This window comes from Carassius carassius, chromosome 43 (genome assembly GCF_963082965.1).
Source record: "Carassius carassius chromosome 43, fCarCar2.1, whole genome shotgun sequence".
Taxonomy (NCBI): Eukaryota; Metazoa; Chordata; class Actinopteri; order Cypriniformes; family Cyprinidae; genus Carassius; species Carassius carassius.
In genome coordinates this window covers 12,892,609-12,920,439 of record NC_081797.1, presented here as the reverse complement: position 1 = coordinate 12,920,439, position 27,831 = coordinate 12,892,609, and the positions used below count along the sequence as shown (strand labels likewise).

At 36.8% G+C, this 27,831-nt stretch overlaps 1 protein-coding gene across 3 annotated transcripts; it reads right to left on the bottom strand.

The window, feature by feature from the left end:
* Window positions 1-138: 138 nt before the first annotated feature.
* On the bottom strand, window positions 139-27,831 carry erc1a (ELKS/RAB6-interacting/CAST family member 1a). 3 transcript variants are annotated; one of them, XM_059536964.1, is made up of 19 exons: window positions 27,666-27,831; window positions 25,423-26,275; window positions 20,710-21,087; window positions 19,598-19,672; window positions 18,766-18,921; window positions 18,515-18,682; window positions 18,267-18,434; window positions 17,521-17,658; window positions 17,191-17,331; window positions 13,111-13,251; window positions 12,663-12,856; window positions 12,333-12,344; window positions 11,134-11,221; window positions 10,887-11,018; window positions 8,935-9,095; window positions 6,813-6,957; window positions 6,447-6,548; window positions 1,832-1,996; window positions 139-1,216 (listed from the first exon to the last, which is right to left on the bottom strand). In XM_059536964.1, the coding sequence occupies exons 2-18, from the start codon at window positions 26,107-26,109 to the stop codon at window positions 1,943-1,945; spliced, it is 2,940 nt and encodes a 979-aa protein (XP_059392947.1). In that variant the 5' UTR covers window positions 26,110-26,275; window positions 27,666-27,831; the 3' UTR covers window positions 139-1,216; window positions 1,832-1,942. The 3 variants fall into 3 exon arrangements, with proteins under 3 accessions (XP_059392947.1, XP_059392948.1, XP_059392949.1); XM_059536965.1 differs by lacking the exons at window positions 139-1,216; window positions 1,832-1,996 and adding an exon at window positions 5,677-5,733; XM_059536966.1 differs by lacking the exons at window positions 139-1,216; window positions 1,832-1,996; window positions 12,333-12,344 and adding an exon at window positions 5,677-5,733 and having other exon boundaries at window positions 27,666-27,830.

Genomic DNA, 27,831 nt, shown 5'->3' with positions numbered 1-27,831 from the left:
TTGTGGTAGCCATGCCCACTGTGAAATTTCATTTGTCCAGAATACTGCTCCTCAATTTATATTTGCATTTATATTTTCCCAAATGTCAAACTGTATATCCCCACTCAAACAGTAAATGAAAACCTCAGAGAGTGAAAACACTGATAATACATATTTATATACATACACATTATACAAATTCAGAACACCCATACCTGTGTCTTTTGTCTGATTTTATCATCTTGTTTACATCTTTTTTTCTTTCTTTTTTGTGTACTATCCATTTTTTAATAGTTATTTTAATACACGAAGACAATAGGCCACAAATGCAACATAAAAAAAAATCTGCTTTGAGAGAGAGAGAGATAGACAATGATATCCACATTTATGAGAGCACATAAAACCAGCAATGTGCTCTCAGAAACTGGTTATCTAGACATGAAATGAAGATATTTGGGAGCCTACAATGTCTTTTCTAAGAGCTGCTAGAAAACAACTATAGTCTCATTAAGCGAGAACAGTAATTTCTTGCACGCACCCTTCAGTGGACTCCTTCATGAGCAATACAAATCTTTTCATATACATTTTGTTTTATATTTTATGACTAAACGTTATGTCTATTCCTTGTAGCAGCTGTTAATTTGAATTAAAGGATGTACAGAACCTGATTTTTTTCCGCTGACAATGAGTCAGGTGTGACAAATAGACATCACTATCTATAAAGGTTTATGTCATGCTCTTGAAGGTGTCCTATAAGTTTTTTGTAAAGGGGAAGGGTCATCCAATTAAGTATAAACAGTGCAAGATGCTACCTAAATGAAGAATAGATTGAAGGTCTGGTAGTCTTAATGCTGAGTGCAGGTTAAGTAGCATTACACTTTTTTTTTTTAATTGTTTAACAACAGTTTAGCATTCAGTTATGTTTATATAGCACCACCCACTGATCAGGTTAACATTCTAAATCTGTATATGATGACATATCAAGAGAACGAAATTAAAATTGCATTCACGACTCAACTAACACTGCATATTTTCAATGCTGCACCAGTATTAAGACTACAGACTGTTACAGGCTCTTAGAGGGCTCCAGTTTAGTTCAGCTGAGAGGTGAGGCCAGAGAGAGAGTGGAGGTTGGAGTGGAGCTGGAGGGTTCGATCATGGCCAGTTTGGTTCTGGAGGTCCAAAGCAGGGTCCAGGGAACTGCAGCTCCACACTGACTCACCATCCCAGGCTCCCACTAAAACCCACAAAGATTTACGCATATGTGAATCAAATAACTTGCAAATAATTTGAAAATGATTTAATAGTTGTAATTAAACATTTGAGCTTAAGTGTAAATATCGATTCAAATAATGACAATGAAAAAGAGTTCAGGGCCGTCGAGCGATTAAAGATTCTAATAATTGACATTTCATTAAATTGACAGATTAATTAATCAAATTTATTACAAAAGATCTGCCTGATATGTGTAATATCAAATAATATTTCTACAAAATATTAGTTATTTCCCTATTCTTTTGACTTATTTTTAAAATAAAATTCTTACCACTTTCTATTCTATTCTTGCTACTTGTTTTCTTTTTATTTTAATATTAAAAACCCTAACTGAGACTTTTTACAGCACTTATTATTGCTTTCTTGTTGGTTTTGATTGCTTCTATTGTTCTTGCAAGTTGCTTTGGATAAAAGCATCTGCTAAATGTGAATTAAATCATTATTGTTTTTATTTTGGGTTTTTGAGTTTCAGTAGTTAGAAGCCATAACATAAAGTTGATGGTTTGCTTATTCACACCTAGAAAATTCTTTGAAAGTACTTTGAAAGCTTTGACGTGCACAAACATGTAAGTGTTACCTGTGAGAATGTGTGTGGTCAGTGGTGGTGGGTCCTGGGTAACTGGTGTGATGAGATGTGGGCTGAGTTGATTGTGTAAGGAAAGGGGTTTGTTGAGGTTGTACGGAATAATCAGGTGGCCGGTGTAGAGCTCCTGTGCACTGTAGCTTTCCGCCCAGATCTTTTCTACAGAGCACACACACTGTTACTACCACACGCAGAGGATTATGGGAAACAGACATGCATTTGCAAACTTTAGCTTGCTGGGGTTGATATCATTTCCATCAGCAGGATGCTTTTAAAAGACACGAGATGTATTGGCATGCAAACACATGCTTTTCAGACGTGACGAGACAAGACGGTACCCAAAACAGAGAAAAGTCATTCAAATTTACTATATTATTGTGGCAGTTTTTAGGAGGACTCTCATAAGGAATCATTCTGGTGGTGCAACAAGCATTTTCATTTAAATGTGATTTTACTTTGTTTATTAAAAGGGTCATATGATGCGCTTTAAATTTTTTCTTTCTCTTTTAGGAGTGTCTAGGTGCATAAAGAAGATCTGTAAAGTTGCAAAGACTAAAGTCTCAAATCCAAAGAGATATTCTTTATAAAAGTTAAGACTCTGCCACGCCCCCCCTAAAATGGCTTATTCCAGTGGTTTTCAACCTGTGGTCCGCTGTGGTATTGCAGGTGGGGCGCCAATTACTATTAAAATAAATAATATTGTTAACATATGTAAAAATGTCTAAGTCATAACATAATAACATTTCATATATATAATTAAATAACAAAAAACAAATATTAAACTGTTACTATGCTTCCACTATTCAAACTCTCTGATTGGTTTAAGAATAAACCACCAATTTATCTTAGATATTTTTGCTGCATATGCTACAGAACAACAAATTCAAACATGCATAAATGGCTGTTGTGTTTCCTCCTGAATGCTTGCTCGGCTGTCTACCCGCTGCCGAGCTCTGCCTGGATCTGGTTTTCTCGTTTTGCTGAGCGGTGCTAGCCCGAGTTATTTTTTTTTGTTAATTTCCAGTCCATTCTAGGGCTGTGCGATTAATAGAAATCGTCATAAAATCACGATTTGAGCGTGCGCGATTTCTAAATTGCTTTATAGCATGAATTTCCGCAGCCCTGACCTCCCGCAGTATGCTATCTGAGCCAATCAGAATGCAGTGCGCCTAACGCGAGAACAGAACAGACTGGGCATATGCCTAACTCCAGGTTCACACACTGTCTGTGATGCGCCTTTTTTCTGAGCCCATGTTAACGGATCAGAGCGTTCACACTGCACGCGGTAAAAAGGCTAGAAATAAAAACGTGTCAAAATAATCAATATCTAACACATGACCATAGAGAGAATTGTGAGTGCACAGGACGCAGTTTAAGTGATAGGAGACACGTTTTAAGTGCGCACACTCTCTCCGCGCAGAGCAGCGTGTATCTGAGCAAGCACGTCTGGTTTTGTGACAGAGCAAAGGAAATCTGAGTGTGAATAGAGAGATTCGCGCTCGTGCATTATTTTAATGTGCTTTCGCGTTATATTTATGCGCTCTCGCTGCTCACCACATACACATACTGTATACACACTGCAAACACCTGAGGCACCTCTACAATTAATGAGCTCTATGAATAATGCATGGCAAAAAAGAAAAAAAAAAGTCCCTGGACACGGGATTTAGTTCATTCAATAAATACAATTAACAATCTAGCTTCTGAGTACTAAGTTATTAACCCAACAATAGCCAGTTAATTTTTTTGCAGTGGGCCGCGCAAACAGATGTGTTTGGTGATGTGGGCCGTGAGTTGAAAAAGGTTGGGAACCACTGGCTTATTCAAACATGCCCCCACATTTCTACGTCATTATGCATTTAGGAATCTTTAAGTTTACTTACAACAGAACAGCAACACATTTTATGGATGACCGTTTTGTGAGCCTAGGAGAGGAGGTAATTCTGATGTTACTATGAAAACCTGGCGCTTCTGAATCAGCCTGGAAGATTCCAGGCTAATGTTTTGTTATTAGTTTTTGTTAACTGTCTTTACATTTATTCTGAAAGATGAAGCTCGCGATTATGGAAAGGAATGTTGAATTTCTGACGAGTGCTTGTAGTGTTTGGCCAATCACAATGCACTTGGTCAGTTGGCCAATCAGAGGAGACTGCGCTTGTCTGAAGGAGGGACTTTGTAGAAAACTACGCATTTGAGAGAAGTGAGGCATAGAGGACCTACAATAATGTACAGTATTTGAAAAATAATGTGTTTTTTTGAACAAAGCATGTCAGCATATTCTGGTACACCAAATACACAAAGTAATGATATTTAAAAAAGCCTCATATGACCCCTTAAATATTTTTTTCTCATTCTGTGTCATGCTTAGCTTCCAGTGAACATTTGTTTAGTTAAATACTGATAAACATTAATGAGTCTTCCTTTTTAGTTGATGTCTCTGTAAACTGACAGCAAATTGCCGTGCCGTAATTACCTCTACCTCTGCAGGTCTGCGGCTCTCTAGGACCGAACTTGCCTACCCCTGAGCTAGACTAACTCAAATGGATATATTTAATAATAATGGCTGCATTTTGGTTTTGGAAGTTTTTTTTTTTTTTTTTTTTTTTTAATTAATAAAAAAATTAAAACACATGGTTAAAGATGGGTTGACATGCATGGGTTATTAGTCAAGAAATAAAATCAAAATGAGTATCTCTGGTTAGCATTTTTTACTATCATAATTTAATTGTAATATACTAGACCAAAGTTTGATGTCAGAAAGATTTGTAATAGATTTGCAAGAAGTCACCAATGCTGCATTAATGCATTTAGTAATATTATGAAATATTAATATAATTAAAAATAGGTCCTTTCTATGTGGATATATTTTAAAATGTAATTTCTTTTTGTGATGCAAAGCTGAATTTTCTTTTTTCAGGCTTCAGTGTCACATGATCCTTCAGAATTCATTCTTAAATGCTGATTTGCTGCTCAAGAAATTATCAATGTTGAAATCAGTATTTGGTGATTCTTTGATGAATAGAAGGGACAAAATTTATATGAAATATAAATATTGGTTTCACTTTATTTTACAGTACATGTGCTTTCAACAAAGAAATATCCCACACATTTGAACGCTGGAGTCGATGACTTCAGAATTTTTTAATATTTAGGACTTTCTTTTTTTTCAAGATTTAAATTAGATTTCGAATCTCAGATTCTCAATGTGGCCCCAAACCTCACTGTCTACGCACATTATTTATTATATTGGATATTTAACTTTGTACTTGAAATTTTTATAAACAATTCACATATTTTGTGTGTTATTTGTATCCTGTCTATTAGCTATATTATACATGTAATGTAATGGAAAGTGATGTAACTAAGTTATTGGAAAATGTTATGATTTTGTAAACCTGCAAATTAAAAATTGTTTATCAACATGTTTAAAAATGATCTTGTTGCTGTAGAAAAGGATTTGAATCTGGTGAGAGCGAGTGTGAGAAATACAGTCTTAATGCACCATCTGGGATTATGTTTAACCACAAAAACATACAAAAAGCTAACAGGCTTCAAAAGGTGGAAAATCAAAACCAGGAGAAATGAGATTGTAGACTATTTCACAGCAGTGCAGTTCTAAATGAGTTATATGTGTGTAGGCTTCATATCAAAACAAATGGCCTTTGAAATATGAAAAGTACTTTGTTCATAAAACATCCCAATGGAAAGCTTGTTTGCACTGCGGTGACATAGCCAATAATCTCAAACAGGCACAGCGGGACAGGCAGGGTTTGATGTCACATGGAGAGGAACAGGGCAGCTGAGATTGGCTTTTACATGTCCATCAAAGAAATGCTCACCCTTCTAAAACAAAATGGCTGCCAGTGAGGCTATGCCCAAATGCCCTCCTCATCATCCTATTGGTTAAGAGATGGCAGGGTTTTAGCCAAGTGCAGCATGGGAAAAAAGATCAGGTTAGTATGCGTATTTATCCAGGTTGAAGCGACCCGTAAGCACAGACACAAGATCAGCTTTCAGTGTGAAATGCTGTATTATGATGGTTAAAGGAAACTGATCCTGGATCTGCGCTTAGGGGCGATTTCTACAGTCATGAATAATAGAAATCCATAGGGTTGAGAAGTTATGATCAATATGAAGGCAGTAAAAGGAAATGATGGCGTCTGCGTTGGAGATGAGGGCAGCTTCATTTCAATTACGATGACACGACTGCAATGGAAAAGGACGACCGAGCATCCGTTTCCAATTCAGTTTCTAGTATGAATATTTTATTAACAAGTGATGAAATGAAACTGACCACACCTCCAATTTGTCTTTCTTTGGCTTGCTGCTAAGATTAAGCTTTCATGTATATGTGATAAGCAAAATACAGCAATGGTACAATTATTTCATATTCAGCCATACTGAATTTCCACTAAATAAAAAAAGCTGGTGGCCGTAGCAATTATAAAGGAAGAGTTTACCCAAAAATGTACATGCTGTCATTATTTCCTCATGTTATTTATGGCTTTGGGACATCATGAGAGTGAGTAAATAATAACAACAAGATTTCCATTTTGGGGTGGACTGTCCCTTTAACTGTTTGCGGATGTTTGTAGGACCGGATCGTGACCTGATCGGGTGATTTTGGAGGTTTGTGGTTGGTCTGGTCAGGTGGTGTTTTCAAGTAGCCGTCGTCGTAATTATCTGCCATGAGCTTCATACGGTTCTGTGTCTAGGAAAAAAGAGGAGGCACAGATGTAAGGAGAGATTGGGGGGTAGAAACGGATGAACGGGGTGGGGTGGGGTTTGAGAAGAGATCAATTAAAAGCACATCAATAGACATTGTTTGCATTCAGAAACCCACAAGTCAAAACAAAGATGTATTTTGTCTAGGCTTTTTAAGTTCTCCAGCAACTAAAAATTTAAAGCAAACAAACAACTTGACCTTGAGGACAGACAGATACACTCGGTCGGAGCCACATGACGCAGTCCGTACCTGCTGTTTGAGCTGCTGCACCAAACGATCCTTCTCTTTCCGCAGCTGGGCCACTTCCTCTTGTGTCTTTTTTTTGGATGAAGACAGCTCCAGCAAAGCTATGTTAGCATCTTTCTCACTTATGGCTGCCAGCAGAGCCTCCTGTCTGTGAGTTACAATTGTTGAAATCAAGTTATGTACCAAAATCCTTTTTGTTAACTAAATAAAAAAAAATCTATATAATAATAATAATACTTATTATTATTAAAACTATTTCCAATAAGAATAAATAAATAAATATAAATGATCTAAACTATAATAACCTTGGTTTAAATGATTAGAAGTCAATGGACAATGTCAAACAGAATTTATTATTAATAAATTATTGTTTATTATTATTATCATTATTACAATTAACGAAAATAAAAATAAATAAATTACATATTCAAAACTATATTAACCTTGGTTGAAATGAGTCATCAGCGAATGTCAAACAGCATTTATGCTATCATTAATACTATAATCATTACATTAATAATTATAATAGCAGACTATTAAGGCAAAGTCCAATGCCAAACATCACTTATTAAAATTAACCACAAAAATTTTTTATGAAACTACATTTTTAAAACTAAACTGATTAGAAGTCGAAGCTTAATGTCAAACAACACTTTATTATAATTATTATTATTAATTGCACACTATTAAAACAAGATTACATCTTCAAAACTATAATATCACTGTTTGAATTTATAAGAAGTCCAAGCCCAATGTCAAAAAGTATTTTAGTAGTAGTAATTGTCCACAATTAAAATTAATATTAAGAACTAAAATGCAAAAATAAAACATCTTTAAAACCATAATAACTCTGGTTGAAATGATTAGCAGTCTAAGCTCGATGTCAAACAGCACTTTACTGGAGTACTGTGGAAATCTCTTCAAAGCAATTGACCTCATTGACGATGACCAGGAGTCTTACAACACTCGACGGAGTATGTTAAAGGATGTTTGCTTTCACAAGTACAAAACATCTCAAGGGAGAATGGATTTTGTCAAAATGATTGTGGATAATTGTCTCAGAAAGACTGAAATAGCTTGCTTATTCTCGATTTTCTACAGATTCCCAGGAGCAGGGCTGAAGTGTGGAGACAGAAATGGCAAACAGAACGAGCCACGTGCAGAATGAATCATCCTCTGCATTTATTATCTAGACAAATACATGGCACTAAAAAATATACCAAGTTAAAGTTTTACAGCCTATTTTTCTGTCATGATGTTTATCCCTGTTTACTCTCTTTTAACTGATTTATATTAACACTACAGCTTGCTAAAGTGACCTCAGAATGAGCTCTCATGTGAACGATGGTTATTTAATGATTTAAATATGTCATCTGGAAAAGCTATTTATTTAGATCTGATAAAGTTCATTGTATAACACATAACAAATGTGAATCTTGCACAAACGGCAGTCGAAGATTAAATATATTTTAAATCTTTACTATCTGTTTGTTGCTGTTCCTATATTTACGCATGACTCTAAGGGACTAGACTGCATGTGTTCAATTAATTAATAAATAATAAAAGTTTATGAACTAACTTACCAATATTGTAGGTCAAATTACACTGTATCAGACCACTAATTTTCAATGTAGATGGTCTAACATCCTATATATACATTTGCAAGTGAAAATATGCTGTAAATAAGAGATTTATGCTGCATTGTCGGCAGCTTTATTGATTATAATGGAAGAAATCTGCATATGGACAGTCAACGAGCTCATGCTGCGTGCAGATGCATGAAACTATGAAACTAGCAAAGAAAGCTTCATTCATTATAACAGAATGGAAGAGTTCTTGTATTATGTTGCCCGCTTTCTGTGTATAATTTAAAATCTGAATCTGAACTATTCAGTTCAGAACTATTCAGAGTCTTGATTTATTAATGTATAAAAAAGAATGGAATCATTTTAAACAATCTGTTTTGAATGTGCAACCTACATATGGAACATAGCCTGCAGTCTGCGTGAAATACATATATTTTTATTTCACAAAAAGTCAAAGTGCAAACTCATTCTCCATTGAGTTTTTGGATTCTTTGCAAGCACTGTTATAATAACATGTACAAAGAAAGTTCATAACGTACTTCATCTCCAGCACCTCCTCCAGGTGTCGCCTCCTCTCAGCCCTCAGTGTGGTCAGATGAGCTTCTTTCTCAGCCAGAGACTGCTGGGTGGACGACATCTTAGCCTTCATGGACTCGAGCTCCAGCTTCACTTTCTCCATTGCTCCCAGTAGCTCTTCCATCTTTTTAAGACATAAACAGAAGGTTTATTCATTACTATTTATTCTGTACTTCACAAAGTGACTAAATATGTTTATCGCATTTATCGCTGTTCTGGGAATTTTTGCGAAGAAAAAGTGAATTACCTGTGATTCATTACTACACTAGAGTCTTAAAAATGAAGGTTTCAAAAGTGGGTTTTGGCAGAAACAGAAGAAGAATCATTTTGGGTTTGCCACATAACCCTTCTTGATTAGTTCTTAAATGAACCATCTTTTGTCTTAGTGTGAGGAACATTTTAAGTATCTTAAGAACCTTTTTCCACCTTTTGTGCAATTAAAATATTCTATGGATGTTATAGATTCCAATAAAGAACCTTTATACCAGTGTATCGACAATGGACCTTTTTTTTTACTGACCAAATGTTCACTAACGTGACTGCACCTTAACTAACACATCATGATCAGTTATCTGTTAAGTGTTTTTTGCAAAAAGCATTAAAGGCGTCATGAACTGAGAAATCCAAATTCCCTTGATCTTTTGATATATAAAAGGTCATTGTGCTATAAAAACATCCTGTAAGTTTCAGTACTCAAAACTTATGTTTTCATAAGCTAATCTTATAACAATCTCGTTAGTTTGAACTGAAGCCAATCTGCTAAAATGACAGGTTTTTGTAATGTGTCACTCTATGATGTAATAGTGTTGCTAAACTCCGCCCTCTGCAGAAGAAGATCAACGCCTGCTTGTACATCACTGCCTCTTTAGCCCGGCCCATCGATTCACACACAGTGGGAAAATGACAAGAGAGGCATTTGATGAATTTTATTTTTAATGAAGTGCCAGACCACCTCAGTAAGGACTTGGTCCTTTTTTTACTTCATTTTACAGCAGATTTGTTTACAAACAAGGCACAATTCGCGTGGGATTTTCGGAAACATTGAAACTAAAAGACAATGCTGTGCCAGCTATATTGGATCCAAGTGTGAGTAACTGTTTTTATTACATGGTCACTATTGCTTTGTCCGTTATTTCAGATCATTTGATATGTATTTATGTGTTTTAACCTAAATCCCAGCAGTGTCCACTATGAAGTGCAGTATGTAGGCTGTAAAACATACACAACTGTTAGCCAATCACAGAGTGGGAAATCAGTTAAAACAGAACGTTCAGATGAGGGGGCTTAAAAACAGGACAGAAAATAGATTATTACTTCTCAACAATGTTTTCTGATATAAAATTCTTAGAAAGACTTTAGAAGTCTTAAAAATCTTAAAAACCTTAGAGAACCGTACAAAATAAATATAAAGGCAGTTCATAAACAATTTAAACACTGACTTTGCTTACTACGGGTGACATAATTCTAAACATTTTAAATGGTTTCTAGCTGGTCCAAGCTGATCTAGATTGTCAATCAGCTAGTTGAACATCTTGTTCAAGTTGGTTAGTCCTGGTAGAGTACCTTGGACCAACAAGAAACTGACTACCATGTTCCAAAAACCAGCTTGACTAACTTACGCTGATACCTTACCACTTTTTATTTTTCTAGTCTTGATATTTTTAGTGGTGGTGCTTTGACTCCAAGGCCCTCCCATAGTCCACAAATATATTTTTTTTAGTTTTCAATTTAGTGTACTTTTACTATAGCCACAGAAACATAGAGACAGATGTCTTTGACAGCTGCATCACAACTCTGTTATTTTGAGCATCTTGTGTCAAGAACATTAGGGTGGCATATCATAGTTTTTGGAGATGCATCGAATAGTTAAGGAGCCACTAGTCGATTCAGAAGTAGTAAGTCTTGTAGTATTGACCTGTTTCTCCTGGTGGTTTCGTGCGGCCTCCTCCTGCGCCAGCACCATCTCCCTCTCAGCAGTGATTTGAACGCTCTCTCTGAGAGCCTCCTCCAGCTCCTCGATGCGCTCTGCCTTCTGCCGCAGGGACTCCTGAGGTAGACGGGGCTCAGCTCATCATATGCACACCAGCACAGTTTGATAATGTTTAAATATACAGCGATCTGTCAAAACAGAGGAGCTTATAACAAAGCTTAGTACGTCTCACCTGCTGTGGGCCATCGTTGACATTTCTGCCCTTCCCTAACGTCTCCTTGTGTTTGCTAGAGGACTTCTTACTCTGCTCTTTCATTTGCCTGAAACATCAACATGAAGCGCTTGTGAGAGGAACTCTCTGGGGTTTAACAGTAAAATAAAGAGTTTAAGAGATTTGGGGTGGAGGGGACTATTTAATAGCTGGAAAAAGAGCTGGTTTTATTATTGTTTAATAAATATCACTAAGCCTGTTCACATAAATAATAAATCCTTGTGCTATTCATAAAGCTAAAACAGGGATTACACAAAGGGAAAAAAATGCATTCCCTTGCTTTCTTTTCACTTAAAACCCCATGAAATTGCCTGACAAAAGCAGTTTTCCAAGGGACAGAACGAAGGGCTTGTTTTTGTGTTTACATAATTATTTTGTTAATAGGTAAAATATGTTATCCATAAACTTTCAAGACAGGGTCAAGTGGGATTAAGGGTGGGACAATCTTATTCTAGAGAGTTTGTGATAAGACAAAATAGATGCACAATAATATTGGTTAAAAAGACTTTTAAAGATATTTAATTTTATTGTATTATTGTATTATATAATCATATACATTTCTAATATTATAATTCATTTATATATTCTTTTCATGCTCATTTTCCTATTTTTATATTTAAACAATTTTTGCTGTCATCTATAACTAATTTAAAGTTAACTTTTATGAAACAATAATAATTTTCCAATTACCAAATCTCAAAATGAACAGCAGTTTATCATATTGTACATTACATTGTTAAGATGACTGCATTTACATGTAGCATTTAAATTTATTTAAAAAACATTTGTGTGTTTTATTTTTAATTGAATTAAAATGTAATTTGAAAAAAAAAATAGTGTAAAATGGTCATAAGATAAAAATCATTAAAAATTGGCCAGAATTTTTATATTGGCGCATCCCCAGAAAAAAAATATCTGTGTCATTATTGTCATTGTCATTATTATTTCTGACCAGTTTTTCTGGAGGAGAAAGACTGTACATTTGAAATGCATGTCTTTCAAAAGTTATTTTTGTCTTTTTAATTTTTAGGTCTTTAGGAATTTAAGTATACACTAGTGTCAAGCTATAAAACTTTGATTTCATATGGTCTTAAATTGGTTTTGCTCTAGTTCTTGAGGACTCTTTTTATGTGTGTGGAAGTACACATGTATTTACTAACCTGGAAGTCACACTAGGTACACATTTCCAGGTGAAAAAGTGAAAAAGAGGGAGACAAAAAGCAGAAGTTCAAAGGCCACTCAGCGTGAGAAAAAAAACCACGTGATCAGTGCTTCAACGCAAAATTCAAAGGGGAGGGAAAGAAGACCAGTCAAAACATCAACCTCGTCAAACGCAGACACTGAAAACGTTTTTGACGGTGATGCTTAAACATGGCAGCAAAAAAGTGCTAAAGATGTAGTTTGTTTGTACTGCTTCACCAACGTGAAACATAATAAAAAAAAAAAAAAGAGGGGACACCAAATCAATCCAATTAGTGAAACAGACTGACCTCTCCAGCTCACTGATTTTTCTGTCTTTGTCGTTCTTCTCATTCTCCATCTGACGCAGGATGTCCAATAGACGATCAACTTCAGCCTGGGCTTTGGTGGAGTCTTCTCGGTGTCTGGCCACATCAGCTTCCAGCGAAGAAATCCTTTCAGATATCTCTGCGTTGGCCTGTGCATTGGCTGCGGCACTGTGGACCTAATAGATCATATAAAGTGATATGAATACACCCACAAACATACACAAACTCACATATATACAGTCATTTGTACGCTACCATTTGTAGTTTGTAAAAGCTACTTCCCAGTTTGCATACTTATACTATGCAATGGGTTCCCATATTTTTTGACCAATGAATTTCTTCAGCCTTTGCAGTTTTTAGAAATCATGGTAAATTGCTGGTTGGAATTCTATAAGGTGCCAATCATTTGAATAAATACGCTATCACTCACCTTCTTTAGTTGGTTCTCAAGTTTAATGCATTCCTCCCTCCTCTGCTCAAGGGCGATTTCTATGCTTTTCAGTTTGGAGTCTTTCTTCAGGCCAGATGAGGCCAGCGACGACGCATGCTCTTTGAGGTCCAGCAGAGAAGTCTGAAACCAAACTCAGCATTAAGGTCCTGGGTATAGAGCCATCAAACACTTACAGCATACATGTACATCAACCAACCTGTCACACAGGACAGCGATTCCAGTCCTCGTGCCTCCATACATTTTGTATGTCTCTCTTATCACTCCAGACATTTGTTCTATTCGAACGTAAGTGCCCTGCGAAGTGGACATCAGAGGATATTCCACCATGATTTCAGTTCGAAGAGAATGTATATGTTCCATTCAAAGTGCATTAAAGGGTGCGAGCCATGTTTTTTAAAAGTATTTATTTACAGAGGTATATGATGTCACACTTGTCTGTGTGTGAAGACGTTGCGAAGCACAAATCTGTGAATGAATGTTCTGAAGTGAAGTAAATTTATTTCCCCTGCTCAGATTAGATTAGATTAGATTCAACTTTATTGTCACTGCACATGAAAGGTACAAGGCAACAAAATGCAGTTAGCATCTAACTAGAAGTGCAATAAGCAGTAAGTACAGAATATACAAGGTCTACAATATGTACAATAACTATACAGACAAGTATTATGGACATAATTTACAGATTTTAAATACTATCAGCATTATATACAGATACTATATACTATGAACATACTATACTGATGGAATATATAAAAGAGTATGTACACTATAGGCAGAACTATGAACATATGAACATCATTTACACTATTGCGATGGACAGTAAAGTGCATAGAAAATATTTCAGTGTGCAAATGGATTACTCAGTGTTTCTGGATGAACAGACAGTATTACAAGTAATAACAAGTTCACTGTTTTTTGCTTGTTTTAAATAAATAAATCAGTCAGATGTAGTGATGAAGAGGGGGAGGAGTCTGTGTCTATGGTGTGGGGGGTGTCAGAGTACAGAGTTCAGCAAGGAGACAGCTGTAGGGAAAAAGATGTTCCTGAATCTTGTGGTCCTTATCCGGAGGCTCCTAAAGCGCCTCCCGGAGGGGACGGGGTTGAACAGTCTTTGGTCAGGGTGAGAGGAGTCCTTGAGAATGCTGCGAGCTCGTCGTAGACGGCGTTTCCTCTGGATGTCCTCAAGAGCAGGAAGTGGTGTCCCTTTGATGCATTGGGCAGTTTTCACCACCTTCTGCTGTAGTGCCTTGCGGTCAGCCACTGAGCAGTTCCCATACCAGACTGTGCAACTGGTCAGGATGCTCTTGATCGCACACCGGTAGAAGTTCACCAGGATGGCTGAAGACAGCTGGTTCTTCTTCAGTGTCCTGAGGAAGAAGAGGCGCTGGTGAGCCTTCTTGACCAGGCTGGAGGTGTTTGTAGTCCAGGACAGGTCCTACGAGATAGTGGTTCCCAGGAACTTGAAGCTGGAGACACGTTCAACAACCATCCTGTTAATGTGGATGGGGTCATGCGTGCTTCCTTTCTTCTTCCTGAAGTCCACAATGAGCTCCTTTGTCTTACTGGTGTTAAGGAGCAGGTTATTGTCAGCGCACCATGTGGCCAGATGCTGTACCTCTTCCCTGTAGGCAGTCTAATCATTGTCACTGATGAGGCCAATCACCGTGGTGTCATCTGCAAACTTAATGATGGAGTTGGATCCATGCACAGGCTTGCAGACGTGGGTGTAGAGAGAGTAAAGGAATGGGCTCAGCACACAGCCCTGTGGTACGCCAGTGTTGAGTGTGATGGTGGTGGAGCAGGTGTTACCTAACCTAACATGCTGAGGTCTGTTGGTCAGAAAGTCCATAATTCAATTGCAGAGGGAGTTGTTAATGTCCAGGTCTCCAAGTTTTTTGGTCAGTTTGGAGGGAATGACAGTGTTAAATGCTGAACTGAAGTAAACAAACAACATCCTAACATATGTGTTGTTATTGTCCAGGTGTGTGAGTGCAGAGTGCAGCACTGTGCATACCGCATCCTCTGGATTTGCTGTAGGCCTGAGTGTCATCTGATCTGAAGGCAGTGTTGCGGGCTTTCAGCAGAAGTCGCACCTCCTTGTTCATCCATGGCTTCTGATTAGGGTATGTTGTTATCTGTTTTTCTGTTGTGACACTGTCAATGGTGATGTCGATGTAATCCAGTATGGAGGAAAGTATAGATATCAATGTCCGTGTGAGAGTCACAGGCAGCCAGAGAAGCAAACATACTCCAGTCAGTGTATTGAAATCTGTCGTGAAGTAAAGAGTCTGCTCTAGTTGGCTACACTTTGATGGTCATCACTGATGGCTTCACATGGTTGATGAGGGGTGAATACTTAGGGGTGAGAAACAAAGAAAGGTGATAATACTGTCCAAGGTGGGGGAGGGAGGTCGTGATGTAAGCTCCATCAATGTTTGTGTAAACATGATCCAAGGTTTTGTCTCCTCTGGTGTGGCAGGAAACATGCTGATGGAATTTGGGGAGCATTGTCTATAATTTGCAGTGATTAAAATCACCCGCGACAATAAAAGCAACCTCTGGGTGAGCAGTCTGATGTTTACTAATGGCTGCTTGAAGTTCGTTCAAAGCAAGCTTTGCATTAGCATCCGGTGGAATATAGACTGCGGTTATTAAGGTGGAAGTGAACTCCCGCGGCAGATAAAAAGGTCTACATTTAACCATGAGAAACTCTAGGTTAGTTGAGCAGTGTCTCCCAACAATGACAGTGTTTGTACACCAAGCTTTGTTGACATAAATGCACAATCCACTGCCGTCTTATCTTGCCGAAGTCATCTGATGTCCTATCTGCCCGGAGCGTGTAGCGTCCGTCTAGCTCAATAGCATTATTGGGTACTTCGCTCAGGGAGTAGGGAGCAATGAACACTGTGTAGGGACCATGTCAATGGGAACATAGTTCATGCACGGAGCTCACCTCTAATGAGCTGATTATCTGAATCGTGTGTTAACAAAGAGAGACATACAAAATATGCAGAGCAGGGTGTCACGAGGACTAGAACTGAGAACCGCTGACATAGGATATCTGCCTAAAATTATGTTTTGAAGCTGACTATCTTATGCGAGTAACGACTCCAAAGTATTTTTTCCTCATATTTGAGACATCTAGACCTTCTTTTTGTAATAAAAGTCAAATTATTTTCTATTCTACTAATTATTATTAGTATTTTTTATTGTGTTCCAGTAAAAAAATTGAAATATCCTTAACTTAGCAGAGTTATTACTGTTAACTATCAAAAACATTTTTGTCAACTGAAATATTGAAATATAAGATGAAAAACTTCAACTAAACGACAATTGTTAACTTGGCAGCTAACAGAAATATGTTTAATTTGAAGCATTAAAAAAATTACTAATGGAAATAAAACATAAAAAAAAAAAATATATATATATATATATATATATATATTTTTTTTTTTTTTTTAATGTTTTTTTCCATTAGTAATTTTTTATTTATACTATTATATATATATATATATATATATATATATATAGATATAGATATAGATATAGATATATATATTAATAGTAAAAAAGCACATAACTACTAAAAATTTTACTAAAATATAAAAATCTAAAAAAAGCCAACATATTAAATTAAATAAATGTAATAAAAACTATAAATAAACTTAACCCTCCAACATAAATGAACTTGTAATGTGAAATATATATATATATATATATATATATATATATATATATTATAGGGAATAGAATATTTTAGGATTTACTAGTGAGCAAAATTCCACAAGAATTTTAATTATTTTAAGCATAAACCTGTTTTATACCCCAATGGGGTATAAAAAAATGAACCATATATATTCTCTGTTAAGTTTTGATATAGTTATAGTAAATTGTTATTTTTTATTTTTATTTATTTATTTATTTTTATATAATGTCAATCAAAAGACAAAAATACAGTGTTTTATGTAGTGTGTTTTGCACACATAGCTGCATGTTGTTCTTGTTATGTGTTTTTAATGGTTTCCACTCATCTTTCAGGACTGTTTGGTGATCTCTAACCTCTCGGTCTGACAGGTCTCCCTGCAGCATGCTGACTTTCTCCTTTAACTCCCTCAGCTCTTTTTTACTGCTGTCCAGCTCCTCTGCTTTCTCTCGCTCCTCGCGGTCACGTTGCTCCTTCAGGCGCTCAATAATACGTTCCTGTTTACAAGGGGACACATTAACACGGTGCCGAAAAGAAAGCATATACAAGGAGCATGAAATGTTTATAACTAAGCGCAGATGTTTCGACACCAGTCTACGCCCATGCTGATGCCATTTGGAAGAGCACCAGTGATTTGTCCTGTAGTCCGATGGTGTGTTCTTGCGTCCTCTAGAGGTGATCCTCACCTTCTCGGCCAGTGAGTCCTCCAGTGTAGTGAGGGCCGTGTCTGTATTAGACGTGTCTGTCTGTAGGGACTTCACCCTCTCTCTAAGGCTGCTCATCTGCTTCTCTTTATCCCTCAGCTGCTCCTGCAGGTTTTCAATCTGAGACACAGGAGCTGATGTAAGATTGATGTGAACTGGCACTTTTATAAACATCCAAACTTTTAATGTAGTGAATCTTCTTCAACAGTTTTGTTCTGTGATCATGCTTAAAGTTTATAGGGAACAATAAAGGGAACATTTAAGTGAATAAACTGGGTAAGTTTTTTATTTATTTTTCTTTAAGTTCTTTCTTTAAGTTTCATTATTACTATTATCATTACTAGCAGTAATAACGTAGTAGTACCGTTAATACTATTAGTAGTAGTAATATTGTATGTTATATTATTATTATTGTATTTTTATCATTTTTATTTTACTTTATTTTTCTCTATTTTATTAGAGTTTGATTTATTATTTGTATTATCATTTTATTTGTATATTTATAAAAAAAATTGATCATTGTTCTGTTTAGTTTAACAGTATTAATTACTCATTAGGTTATCGTAGATGCATTTTTTTTATGTATGATTTAATGCATGACTGTGTATTTTTAAGAATAGTGGATTGGTGACTAAGAGAACATTTTGTTCATTGTTTTAAACAGTTTCCTGTTATGAAAAGTACAATTAAAAAAAAAAAGTATGTATTTGGTGAAATCCAGTCCTCACTTTTTTCTGAAGTACGTTGACTTTACGCTCCTTGACATCCAGCATGTCCTTCAGATCATGGATTTCCCCGTTGAGTGTGCTCTTTTCTTCAGACATTTCTTGGATTTGCTTACTCTTTTTGTTTAACATGGTCTCCTTCTCCTCCAGACGCAACCTCAGAGCATCCACCTGCAAAAAGGGTTGTATGCCATGTTCAGAGAATCTGCTGGTGTGATGGGTGAAGACCAATCACTGGCCTGATCTACTACCTCTGTCTGTAGAATAGCAGCACGTTGTTCTTTGGCAGTCAGAGACTCTTTAAGCACTTCAATATGCTGTTTGCTGTCAGAGAACTGGTTAGTCAGGGTCTCCAGCTTGGTCTGCAATCCAAGGAGCTGGGTGTCCTTCCTGGAAAGGTCTTGCTTAACTTGGTCCATCTAAATAACAGAATTATTCAAGGTTTGTCATTCATATGCAAGACTAATCTGGATGTGTTGTTCTAAAGCAGGCTGAGCAGTACCTTGTTCTTCATGAACTTGGTGTGGTTGCGGTAGACCTCCATCTGCTTGGCCTCTTCCTGCCGTTCCTCACAGCTAACCATGCTACTGGAGCGGAGCATCATGACCTGGTCCTCCAGATCTCTGAGGCCCCGCTCTAGAGAACTGATCTGAGAATCCTGAGAGATGCAAAAAAAATATGATGATGTCAAGACATCATTGGTGTCTATTAAGTTAATCAATACCAATGTGCTGAATCTGAACATCCAACTTAATGCTGCTTTTCTGTTGTGCAATTTTTAAGTTTTAAAGTACATTTTTAATCATTATGTTTTAATAAGATTTTCCACTTATTTTGATACATACTTTATTATGAGTACATATGTAAAGTACATGATTATAATCTTAACTCTAATGTTATTTGATTTTACATTTAAAGTTAATATATTTTTATTTTAGTTTAAATGTTAAATCTTAATTTTTAACTTTGCCATTAATAATGTGTAGTCTAATTACAAATATATTAAAACACACAATATACAAGTTTTAATAGACATTTGGCAGTACACTAGAACAATATTTCACTCTAACCATATTTGTAATTATGATATTAAAAATAAAGATGTACTTAATTTCTACCTAAGTGGGTAAAAAAGCACTTTGAAGTTCAACTAATTGGATTAATATCAATTTAAACTAATACATTTCACTTAAATGCAATTAACATGAAATTAACTGTCCGTTTTTACATGTATTTGTAAATGCTTCTAATCCACTGATAGACAAAGCATTAATGTTGTTGCTGTCATCATATGTAAACAGCCACATTAATTAAAATCAGAGCTAAAGTACTACCTTCATCTCAATTACAGTCTGGAGAGCTTTGGTTTTCGTAGTCTCTGGCGTCCCCTCGAGGCGGCGATGCAGCTCCTGGAATTAAAGACACACGGTTGGCACTTCCTTCACACCAGTGCCAGAAATAGAGCTCTCAAATATATCTTCATACCTTGAGGGAGAGCAGCGCTGTTTAGTTTTGGCTGAATTCTGTAACACATCGCAGGAGCTGTACTCTATTATAGGTACAAATAGAGTTTCCTGCTATCTAGTTCAATTAAGTATCCTACTTTTTTGTACTTTGAGGAGAATAGCTGTGGTCATTATGTGACTGAATGTTGTATAATGGAACATGAAGAGAGAATAGTCTTTCTGCTTTAATTCACTGCAGTTAGTTGATTGAATATGGCACTAAACATTTTTGAAAATGCCTTTTATATTTCTTTTTTTAACAAATGTACAGTGAAAGGAGATGCTTAACCTTCAGAAAATGTTGGCTGTCATCCTCAGGAAGTTGTACTTATGATTGAACGAGCTGTTGTATGTGCTATTCATTTTATATGAGGTTTGTAATTTCAGTAAATGTTATTCAAACTGTATTATCAAAATACAAAAAAGTTATTTGTTCAAATTTGTGTTATAGCAATAAATATTATATAAATATAAAAAAACACTTATTTTCTAAAACAAAAAAATATACTGTATCGACTGATATATATATATGAAAATATTTTTTAATTTTACTGACAATAATTTGGGTAACAGTTGAAAGGTTGAGCTCGATGAATGTAGACAAACACAATTAGTGTATAATCTAAGAAATATAATATATGTTCTCTATATGTTCATCTTAATATTGTAATTTTAAGGAATATACATTTTTTAAATGGGAAAAAACACCTAAACAATAAGATTTATGGTATTGTTTTTATATTTATTTATTTTAATATAATTGAGATATATTTGCCTATTTACATTTTAAAGAATATTACACTATTTATGTATTTTATTACCCTATTTATAGCACTTATATTTTACCCTATTTGTATATTGTGCCATATGTAACACTGTTTTTAGCGTATTATATCAGTTTCATATTTTTTCATTTAGATTTTGAACTAGCTATCACATACCTCTCTCAAAGCCACTAGCTCTTTATCACGCTGTTCAAGAAGGTTCTCCAGGTGGTGTGCGTGCATCTCGGCATCTGCGAGGCGACGTGTGCGCTCATGATCCTCTTCACTGGCTTTAGTGGAGGGTCCCCTGCTGTGCAACATCTCCAGGAGCTTTTTGACTGACTCATCGCGAGCACCTAGCGTCTGCCGCTGGGTCTCCAGGCGAATCTCCATCTCCTCCAGTGTACGGCGGAGCAAGTACACCTCTCGAGCCTGCCTCTCCTGCTCCTCGCTGGGCTCGCAGGCCAGCGGCTCCCCGGGGGGCTGGAGTAGCTGGTTCAAGTCGCGCTGGATACGCAGCTCGGCCTGCAGCGCCTGCACGGTTGTCTGCAGGTGCTATGATGGATAGAGGAGAGTAATATTCAATATTTACTCACAATTATGTAAAAAAATATCTAAAACAGAAGTATCCAGTGACAATGTCTGTTGGTAGATTTTTAGAACAGATATAAGGGAGGGTTAACAGCCTAGATGTTTCCCATGATTTATCAGCTGTTATCCTATTATTTATAATGGCATCTCCTAGAAAGCTTTTCTTTATTCACCAGTGAATACAGTTCAATCTATAACATCATCTTTCATAGAAGCAGTAATACGAGTAAGTACCCTGAGAAGAGTTATGATGTAAACATCTCATTTGCATCTACATGTGTTGGACTCTCGTGAATGCCTGACAGACACTCACAAGGAAGAGAATTGTTGAATAAAGTCTTTATTTTTGTTTTCTTTGTGCACAAAAAGTATTCTTTTAGCTTCATAACATTACGGTTGAACCACTGATGTCAAATGGACTATTTTAACAATGTCCTTACTACCTTTCTGGACCTTGAATGTGTCAGTTGCGTTGCTGTCTATGCAGAGTCAGCAAGCTCTCGGATTTCATCAAAAATATCTTAATTTGTTTTTCGAAGATGAACGAAGGTCTTTTGGGTTTCGAAGACATGATGGTGAGTAATTAATTAAAAACAATTTTTGTTTTTGGGTGCACTATCCTTTTAAGGTTTTAAGAACTGTATTGTGCGATTAATTGAAAAGATCTGACTCAAAAGAATGATTCATTCACATATCAGACATCAGACATGAACTCTCGTTAATTTTTCGAGATCTAGAGTTGAATTTAAGTGAATAACAGCTTAAATGTCTCAATCCCAAATTACTGACCTCCTGAAGAACGACCAGCACAATTCTACAATTTTTTTCTTTTGCGTTTTGGTTTCCAACAACAAAAGTGAATAAATAATTGCCTAATTTTAATTTTGTGCCTGTAAGAAGCTGCTTATGTACAATCCATCACACACACATCCTCAACACCAGTTGTACATTTGGCAAGGAAACTGAAAAAAAAGTGCTAAGGTATAAACTTTTATCCATTCAGATGGGACTACAATGCTGCAAACCTGATGGCAGCCAAAAGGCGGTGGAACTACAATAATTATAAATTTTCTTAATCATACACACATATACACAATTAATGGTAAGGTCTCATTAAGCCCAACAGGCACAAAACTACTTGCCAAGAATCACCAAATAACACATTCAGAATCTGAGCTCTCTGATGATTCTTGTGTTAATTTCAATCTCGAGCGTACGGTGTGAGGAGCGTGATGATGCTGATTTTGCTTAGAGTGAATAACCAACCTTCATTAGCTTAGTGCTGTACACCCCTTCGTCTGGAAATCTGTCATGACAGCCATGTTGCAGTGAATCACAGTTTGAAGCTAATCATTCAAATAAAGGGAGTGTTTTAAACGCAGCATAGATGGAGGACTATGCCACTGTCACTGCTATCAAAACTCGTCCCAGTATCTCAACGTACATTTAAAAGAACCACTGAATATCAGGAAACAGACTTTCATCCTTAATTAGCTCATGTATTGCACATTGAACATATTGTTGCTTGCAGGAATTCAGGCAGTCAACTCAGCAGTGAGCCGCACGCAGCAGGACCAGGATGTCCATTTCAGGATTGGCCATTAGCGTCACCTCACAGCGGAGGTAGACTTCTCCTTCTCATCTGAAGATGTTCTTTAATCACACAATTCTCACTCCTATAAATCTATGAAAATGCATTGATGCAGGGAAAATGTGATGATTATATCAACCTAGATGGTTTGCAGGTTTTAGCTGGTTTAAGCTGGCCTGGATGATTAGTTCATACCTGACACATGCATTTCAGGATCGGAATTAAATATTATTGTATTGATTACTGAATACTGTGCAGTATATACTGTATACTTCTCTTACTATTAAAACAAATAGTATGTAAAACTATCCATGTCAATAATTGAATGTCAAGTTGTCATCACCAGTTTTTAAATCTTGAATAATTATCAAAAAGGTGAAAAATATTTGTCATTTCACAGATATTATACTACCCAACACAGCATGGTCTGTATAATTCATATTTTGACAAATGTAGGGTTTCTATGCATAGAAAAACATGCATACTGCACACATGCATGTAGTATTGTCTGTTCCAAACAAAGCCCAGGCCAAGCCTCTATGAATGAGCTAAGTTGAATAAGTTGTGTCTCAAATGCTTTACTGTACATTACACATTACGTTCTCTGTAATCTACTGTACTTTATAAAAGTATTTAATTGAACATTTAGCTTTTTTACTATACAAAAGTCTTAGAATCTTTCAATTCTAAACTAATGCACCTCATGTGCAATGCTATATAATAAAGCTTGTGTGTGTGTGTGTGTGTATAAGCTTTTATTTTTAGATTTTCCGTTTTCATGTTAGCCATTTTATTATGTGCTTTTGTCATTTTTTTGTCTTTTTTTGTTGTTGTTTATTTTTAGCAGGTTTTTTTGTATAGTTTTAACTAAGCTTTATTTCAGTTTTAGTAATTTAACTACTTCAACAATTTACAAAAACACTCTCATTGTATTCGCAATAGCAAACTATCATATTAATCTTACCATTTCTGCCATATGGCATATGGCAAGAACAGTAAGAGTAGCATAGTCGTATGTTACGAATTCAGACATAATTTACATATGATATGGAATAGTGAGAGTAATATAGAAGTATTTTACAAAGTGTTTTTTAGCTGATGAAGTACATCATTCATTAATTTGTATAGTCCCATTCACACCAAGATCTTTAACCATAAAGACAACTAAAACATTAATTATATTAGCATCCACACCGAGGCATGCTAACCTCACTTAAAGGGTTAGTTCACTGAAAAATGAAAGACCCCGTAAGACCTCCGTTCATCTTCGGAACACAGTTTAAGATATTTTAGATTTAGTCCGAGAGCTCTCAGTCCCTCCATTGATGCTGTGTGTACGGTATACTGTCCATGTCCAGAAAGGTAAGAAAAACATCTTCAAAGTAGTTCATGTGACATCAGAGGGTCGGTTAGAATTTTTTTGAAGCATCGAAAATACATTTTGGTCCAAAAATAGCAAAAACGATGACTTTATTCAGCATTGTCTTCTCTTCCGTGTCTTGTTGTGAGCGAGTTCAAAACACAACAGTTCAATGATATCCGGTTCACGAACTAATCACTCAATGTAACCGGATCTTCTTGAACCAGTTCACCAAATCAAACTGAATCGTTTTAAATGGTTCGCGTCTCCATTACGCATTAATCCACAAATGACTTAAGCTGTTAACTTTTTTAATGTGGCTGACACTCCCTATGAGTTAAAACAAACTAATAGTAATTAATGCACTCAAACAGTACACTGACTGAACTGCTGTGAAGAGAGAACCGAAGATGAACACCGAGCCGAGCCAGATAACGAACAATAGACTGACTCGTTCACGAGTCAAGAACCGGTTGCATCGGTTTTCGGATCACCAGTAGTGATGGGAAGTTCGGTTCTTTTCCGCGAACCGATTCTTCTGGACATTTCGATTCAATAAATCGGTTGAAGAAAACGGTTAACCGGTTCTTTTGCACTCTACGTAATGGCATCATTGGCGATGATTGCCCTTGATTCAAGCCTTTGGTTTACCCGCACTCATAACATTAGCACAGAATCAGTTCAGAATCAATCACCAAAAGAACCAGTTCAGTTCAGACGCTCTGTGTGTCGGTCTGTTTCACTCTGAATCACACATGCGCAGTATCATCAGCTCCTCAGTTCTTGAATCGGACACGTCCGACAGAAACGATTCTTGACTTGAGAACGAGTCAATCTTTTGTTCATTATCTGGGTTCAAATTCTAACTGACCCTATGATATCACATGGACTACTTTGAAGATGTTTTTCTTACCTTTCTGGACATGGACAGTAAACCGTGCACACAGCTTCAATGGAGGGACTGAGAGCTCTCGGTCTAAATCTAAAATATCTTAAACTGTGTTCCGAAGATGAACGGAGGTCTTACGGGTTTGAAACAACATGAGGGGAAGTTATTAATTACATAATTTCCATTTTTCGGTGAACTAACCCTTTAAGCATTTTATAAGCATACCATTATAGACAATTTATAGTAGCCCTCCTTGGTATACACAGGCCTTATACTTATGAGTACTTTTATAGATATCCAGTGCCTTTTTAGTACTTATCTAAGATCCTTATTTAAAAGTAGATTCCGATAAGCACATGCTTTAATCCTAAATCCCACTGAAACCACAAAACAACCCTCTGATCAGCAATAAATGTCCACTTATAAAAAAAACAAGCATATCCTGCCAGATGTACCCACCTGTGTCTCATCTTGCACAGCGCGGTACTGCTCCTTCCACACTGTTATTTTGGATGCCTCGTCTTTGCGCAGCGCACGTTCCTTCTTCAGCTCTGGGCTCCAGAAGCTTTTGATGGAGCTCATGGAGGAGCTGAGCTTGCTCTCCTTCACCTCGATTTCCTTCTGAAGGAGCTCGTTCTCCCTCAGCACCTCCTTGAGCTGAGCTTGGAGCTCCATGATGGTGTTGTCCCTTGCTTGACGAAGGGAGTGTGGAACGGTTGACGCAGCGTGGATCTCTCCTCCAAAGCCCATAGAGTCTGTGGACACTGCCGGTACCATGGCCATGTCCGGTGTACTGCCCGTAACCGTTGCCCGGACCCCATAAGGAATGCTTCCTCCGAAGCGTCCCGTCGCTACGCCGCTTTTAGGGAGGTCAGAGGAGGTTCCAATTGCGACCTCATTATCACTCATATACATCGGTCCCGATGTGGCGTAGGCAGCATTGAGAGATTGAATGTTCTCCATGGACAACGTCTTGCCTCCAGAGCCGCCCGGGCCTCCACCGCTGCCCCCCATGCTGTTGGTGCGACGGTGACCCATACGGGGTGAGCGAGGCAGCCGTGGAGAGCGTCCAGAGTTGCCCTGGTTGTTTCTTCCACCGCTGTGATTACTGTCCATTTTGCTCACAGAGCGTGAACTTCCGTACATATTGGCAGGCTCAGAGTGCAAGCAAGGGAACCCACTGGAAATTTATTGTGTAGGAATGTGCTAATAAACAGGCCAGGTCATCTCCATCTTAAGTAGTAGGGATGTGATCTGTTAAGAAAAGGCTGGTCTTCTGTCTCCTTCTGTCAAATGGAGCAACTATGGTGGCCTGTAAAATGAAATAAAAAAGCAAAACCCTCAAAACACACAACATAATACTATAATCAAAGAAATGACAAGAGAGTAAACACCATTTTGAGGCAAAATTGCACCAGCCATTTACATTTTCAGGTATTATTCATTTAATTTCAATTTATTATATCTAATGTTTGATATATTTCCATAATTACTTATTCTGGGCCTATCTAGGGATGGGTTTAGTAGCTATACAAAACCCAAAATGACCTGTAGCTGTCAGATATCTGTAGCTATTCTCTATCTCAGATGTGAATTTTTAAGTGTTTTTGATTAAAAACAATAAATTCAGCTCTACAAAAGGTGAATGTGAAAACTAGTAATTTGTCCAAAGTTACCAGGATGGTAGAATGTAGAGAATATTCAACTGTATATTCAAATATAGTGTCGGTGTTTATTATGTTATGATATATTGTGCATCATTTACAGCTACATTTCTATGTAATGCTAATTTGATTTAGTAGGTAGATCTAATTGTTCATATTGAGACTTGTCATGCTTAAAAATGCCCTTGAAATGCACAAAAAACAAAAAAACAACACACAAAACCAATTCCAGACAGCAAATAAAGTAAATATTTAACAAGGGTTTCATCAAACAGCAGAGATTAAAAAAGATGTTCAGTCAGGTATGTTAAGCTTTTTTCCTCCACGCCACGTCTACTACTATTGCTCATAATATTACTATAGATATCTCAAAATAAATCTGGTTCGTGTTATAGAGCGTTACTCTCATATACAAAAATAATTCACAGACTAGATAATGTAATAAAGCTTCTCCCATTTACACACCGAATGAGTGAATCGAAGGAAAGGTGGGATTATATTGCAGGCTCACACTCCAAGGTTATCAAACATCTAATGTCAACGGCAAAACTAACATTATTATGGGATACTCAGCTGATGATTTATATTCTAAAACAACAGATATTAATAATGCTGTCGTATTTAGGTGAAGGCTGTACACAGCTCCGACAAACCAACCAGAAGCGTCGGCGTTTCCCACACACCACGTCAATAAGACTTGCAAATGCGAAAAATCATATACTACAATTCTATCAGTACAGTTTAGATTACGGATATACTAAACCTATAATGTTCCGTAAAATTCAGCCTTGCAATCGCTCAGCCACAATCCTGAGCATCCTCCCTAAATGTCCTTCTTCTCCACCATTGCATGGCTTAACACATTTGCCTCCTCTTTTGTTAGTAATAGCCGTCCAGCAAATGCGCCTGTAAATAAGAGGCGCTATTTAAATATCAATATATGTAGATATTGAATAAACGAATCATATCCGAGCATCACTATTTTAGCCTATTATAAACCACAATAGGGGTTTTTTTCACCATAAAAAATATTTGTACCTTTTATGGCTGGTCTGTTTCATCCGATATGTAACCACCGTCTATCCAATAGATGTCTGATAGAGAGGAAGCGAGCTATTTTTCTTTGTATTGCTTTATGGTTGTATTATTTGCAGACACACACCAGCATCTTCCCAGAGCTGGAGGACTTCAGTGACGTAACGCC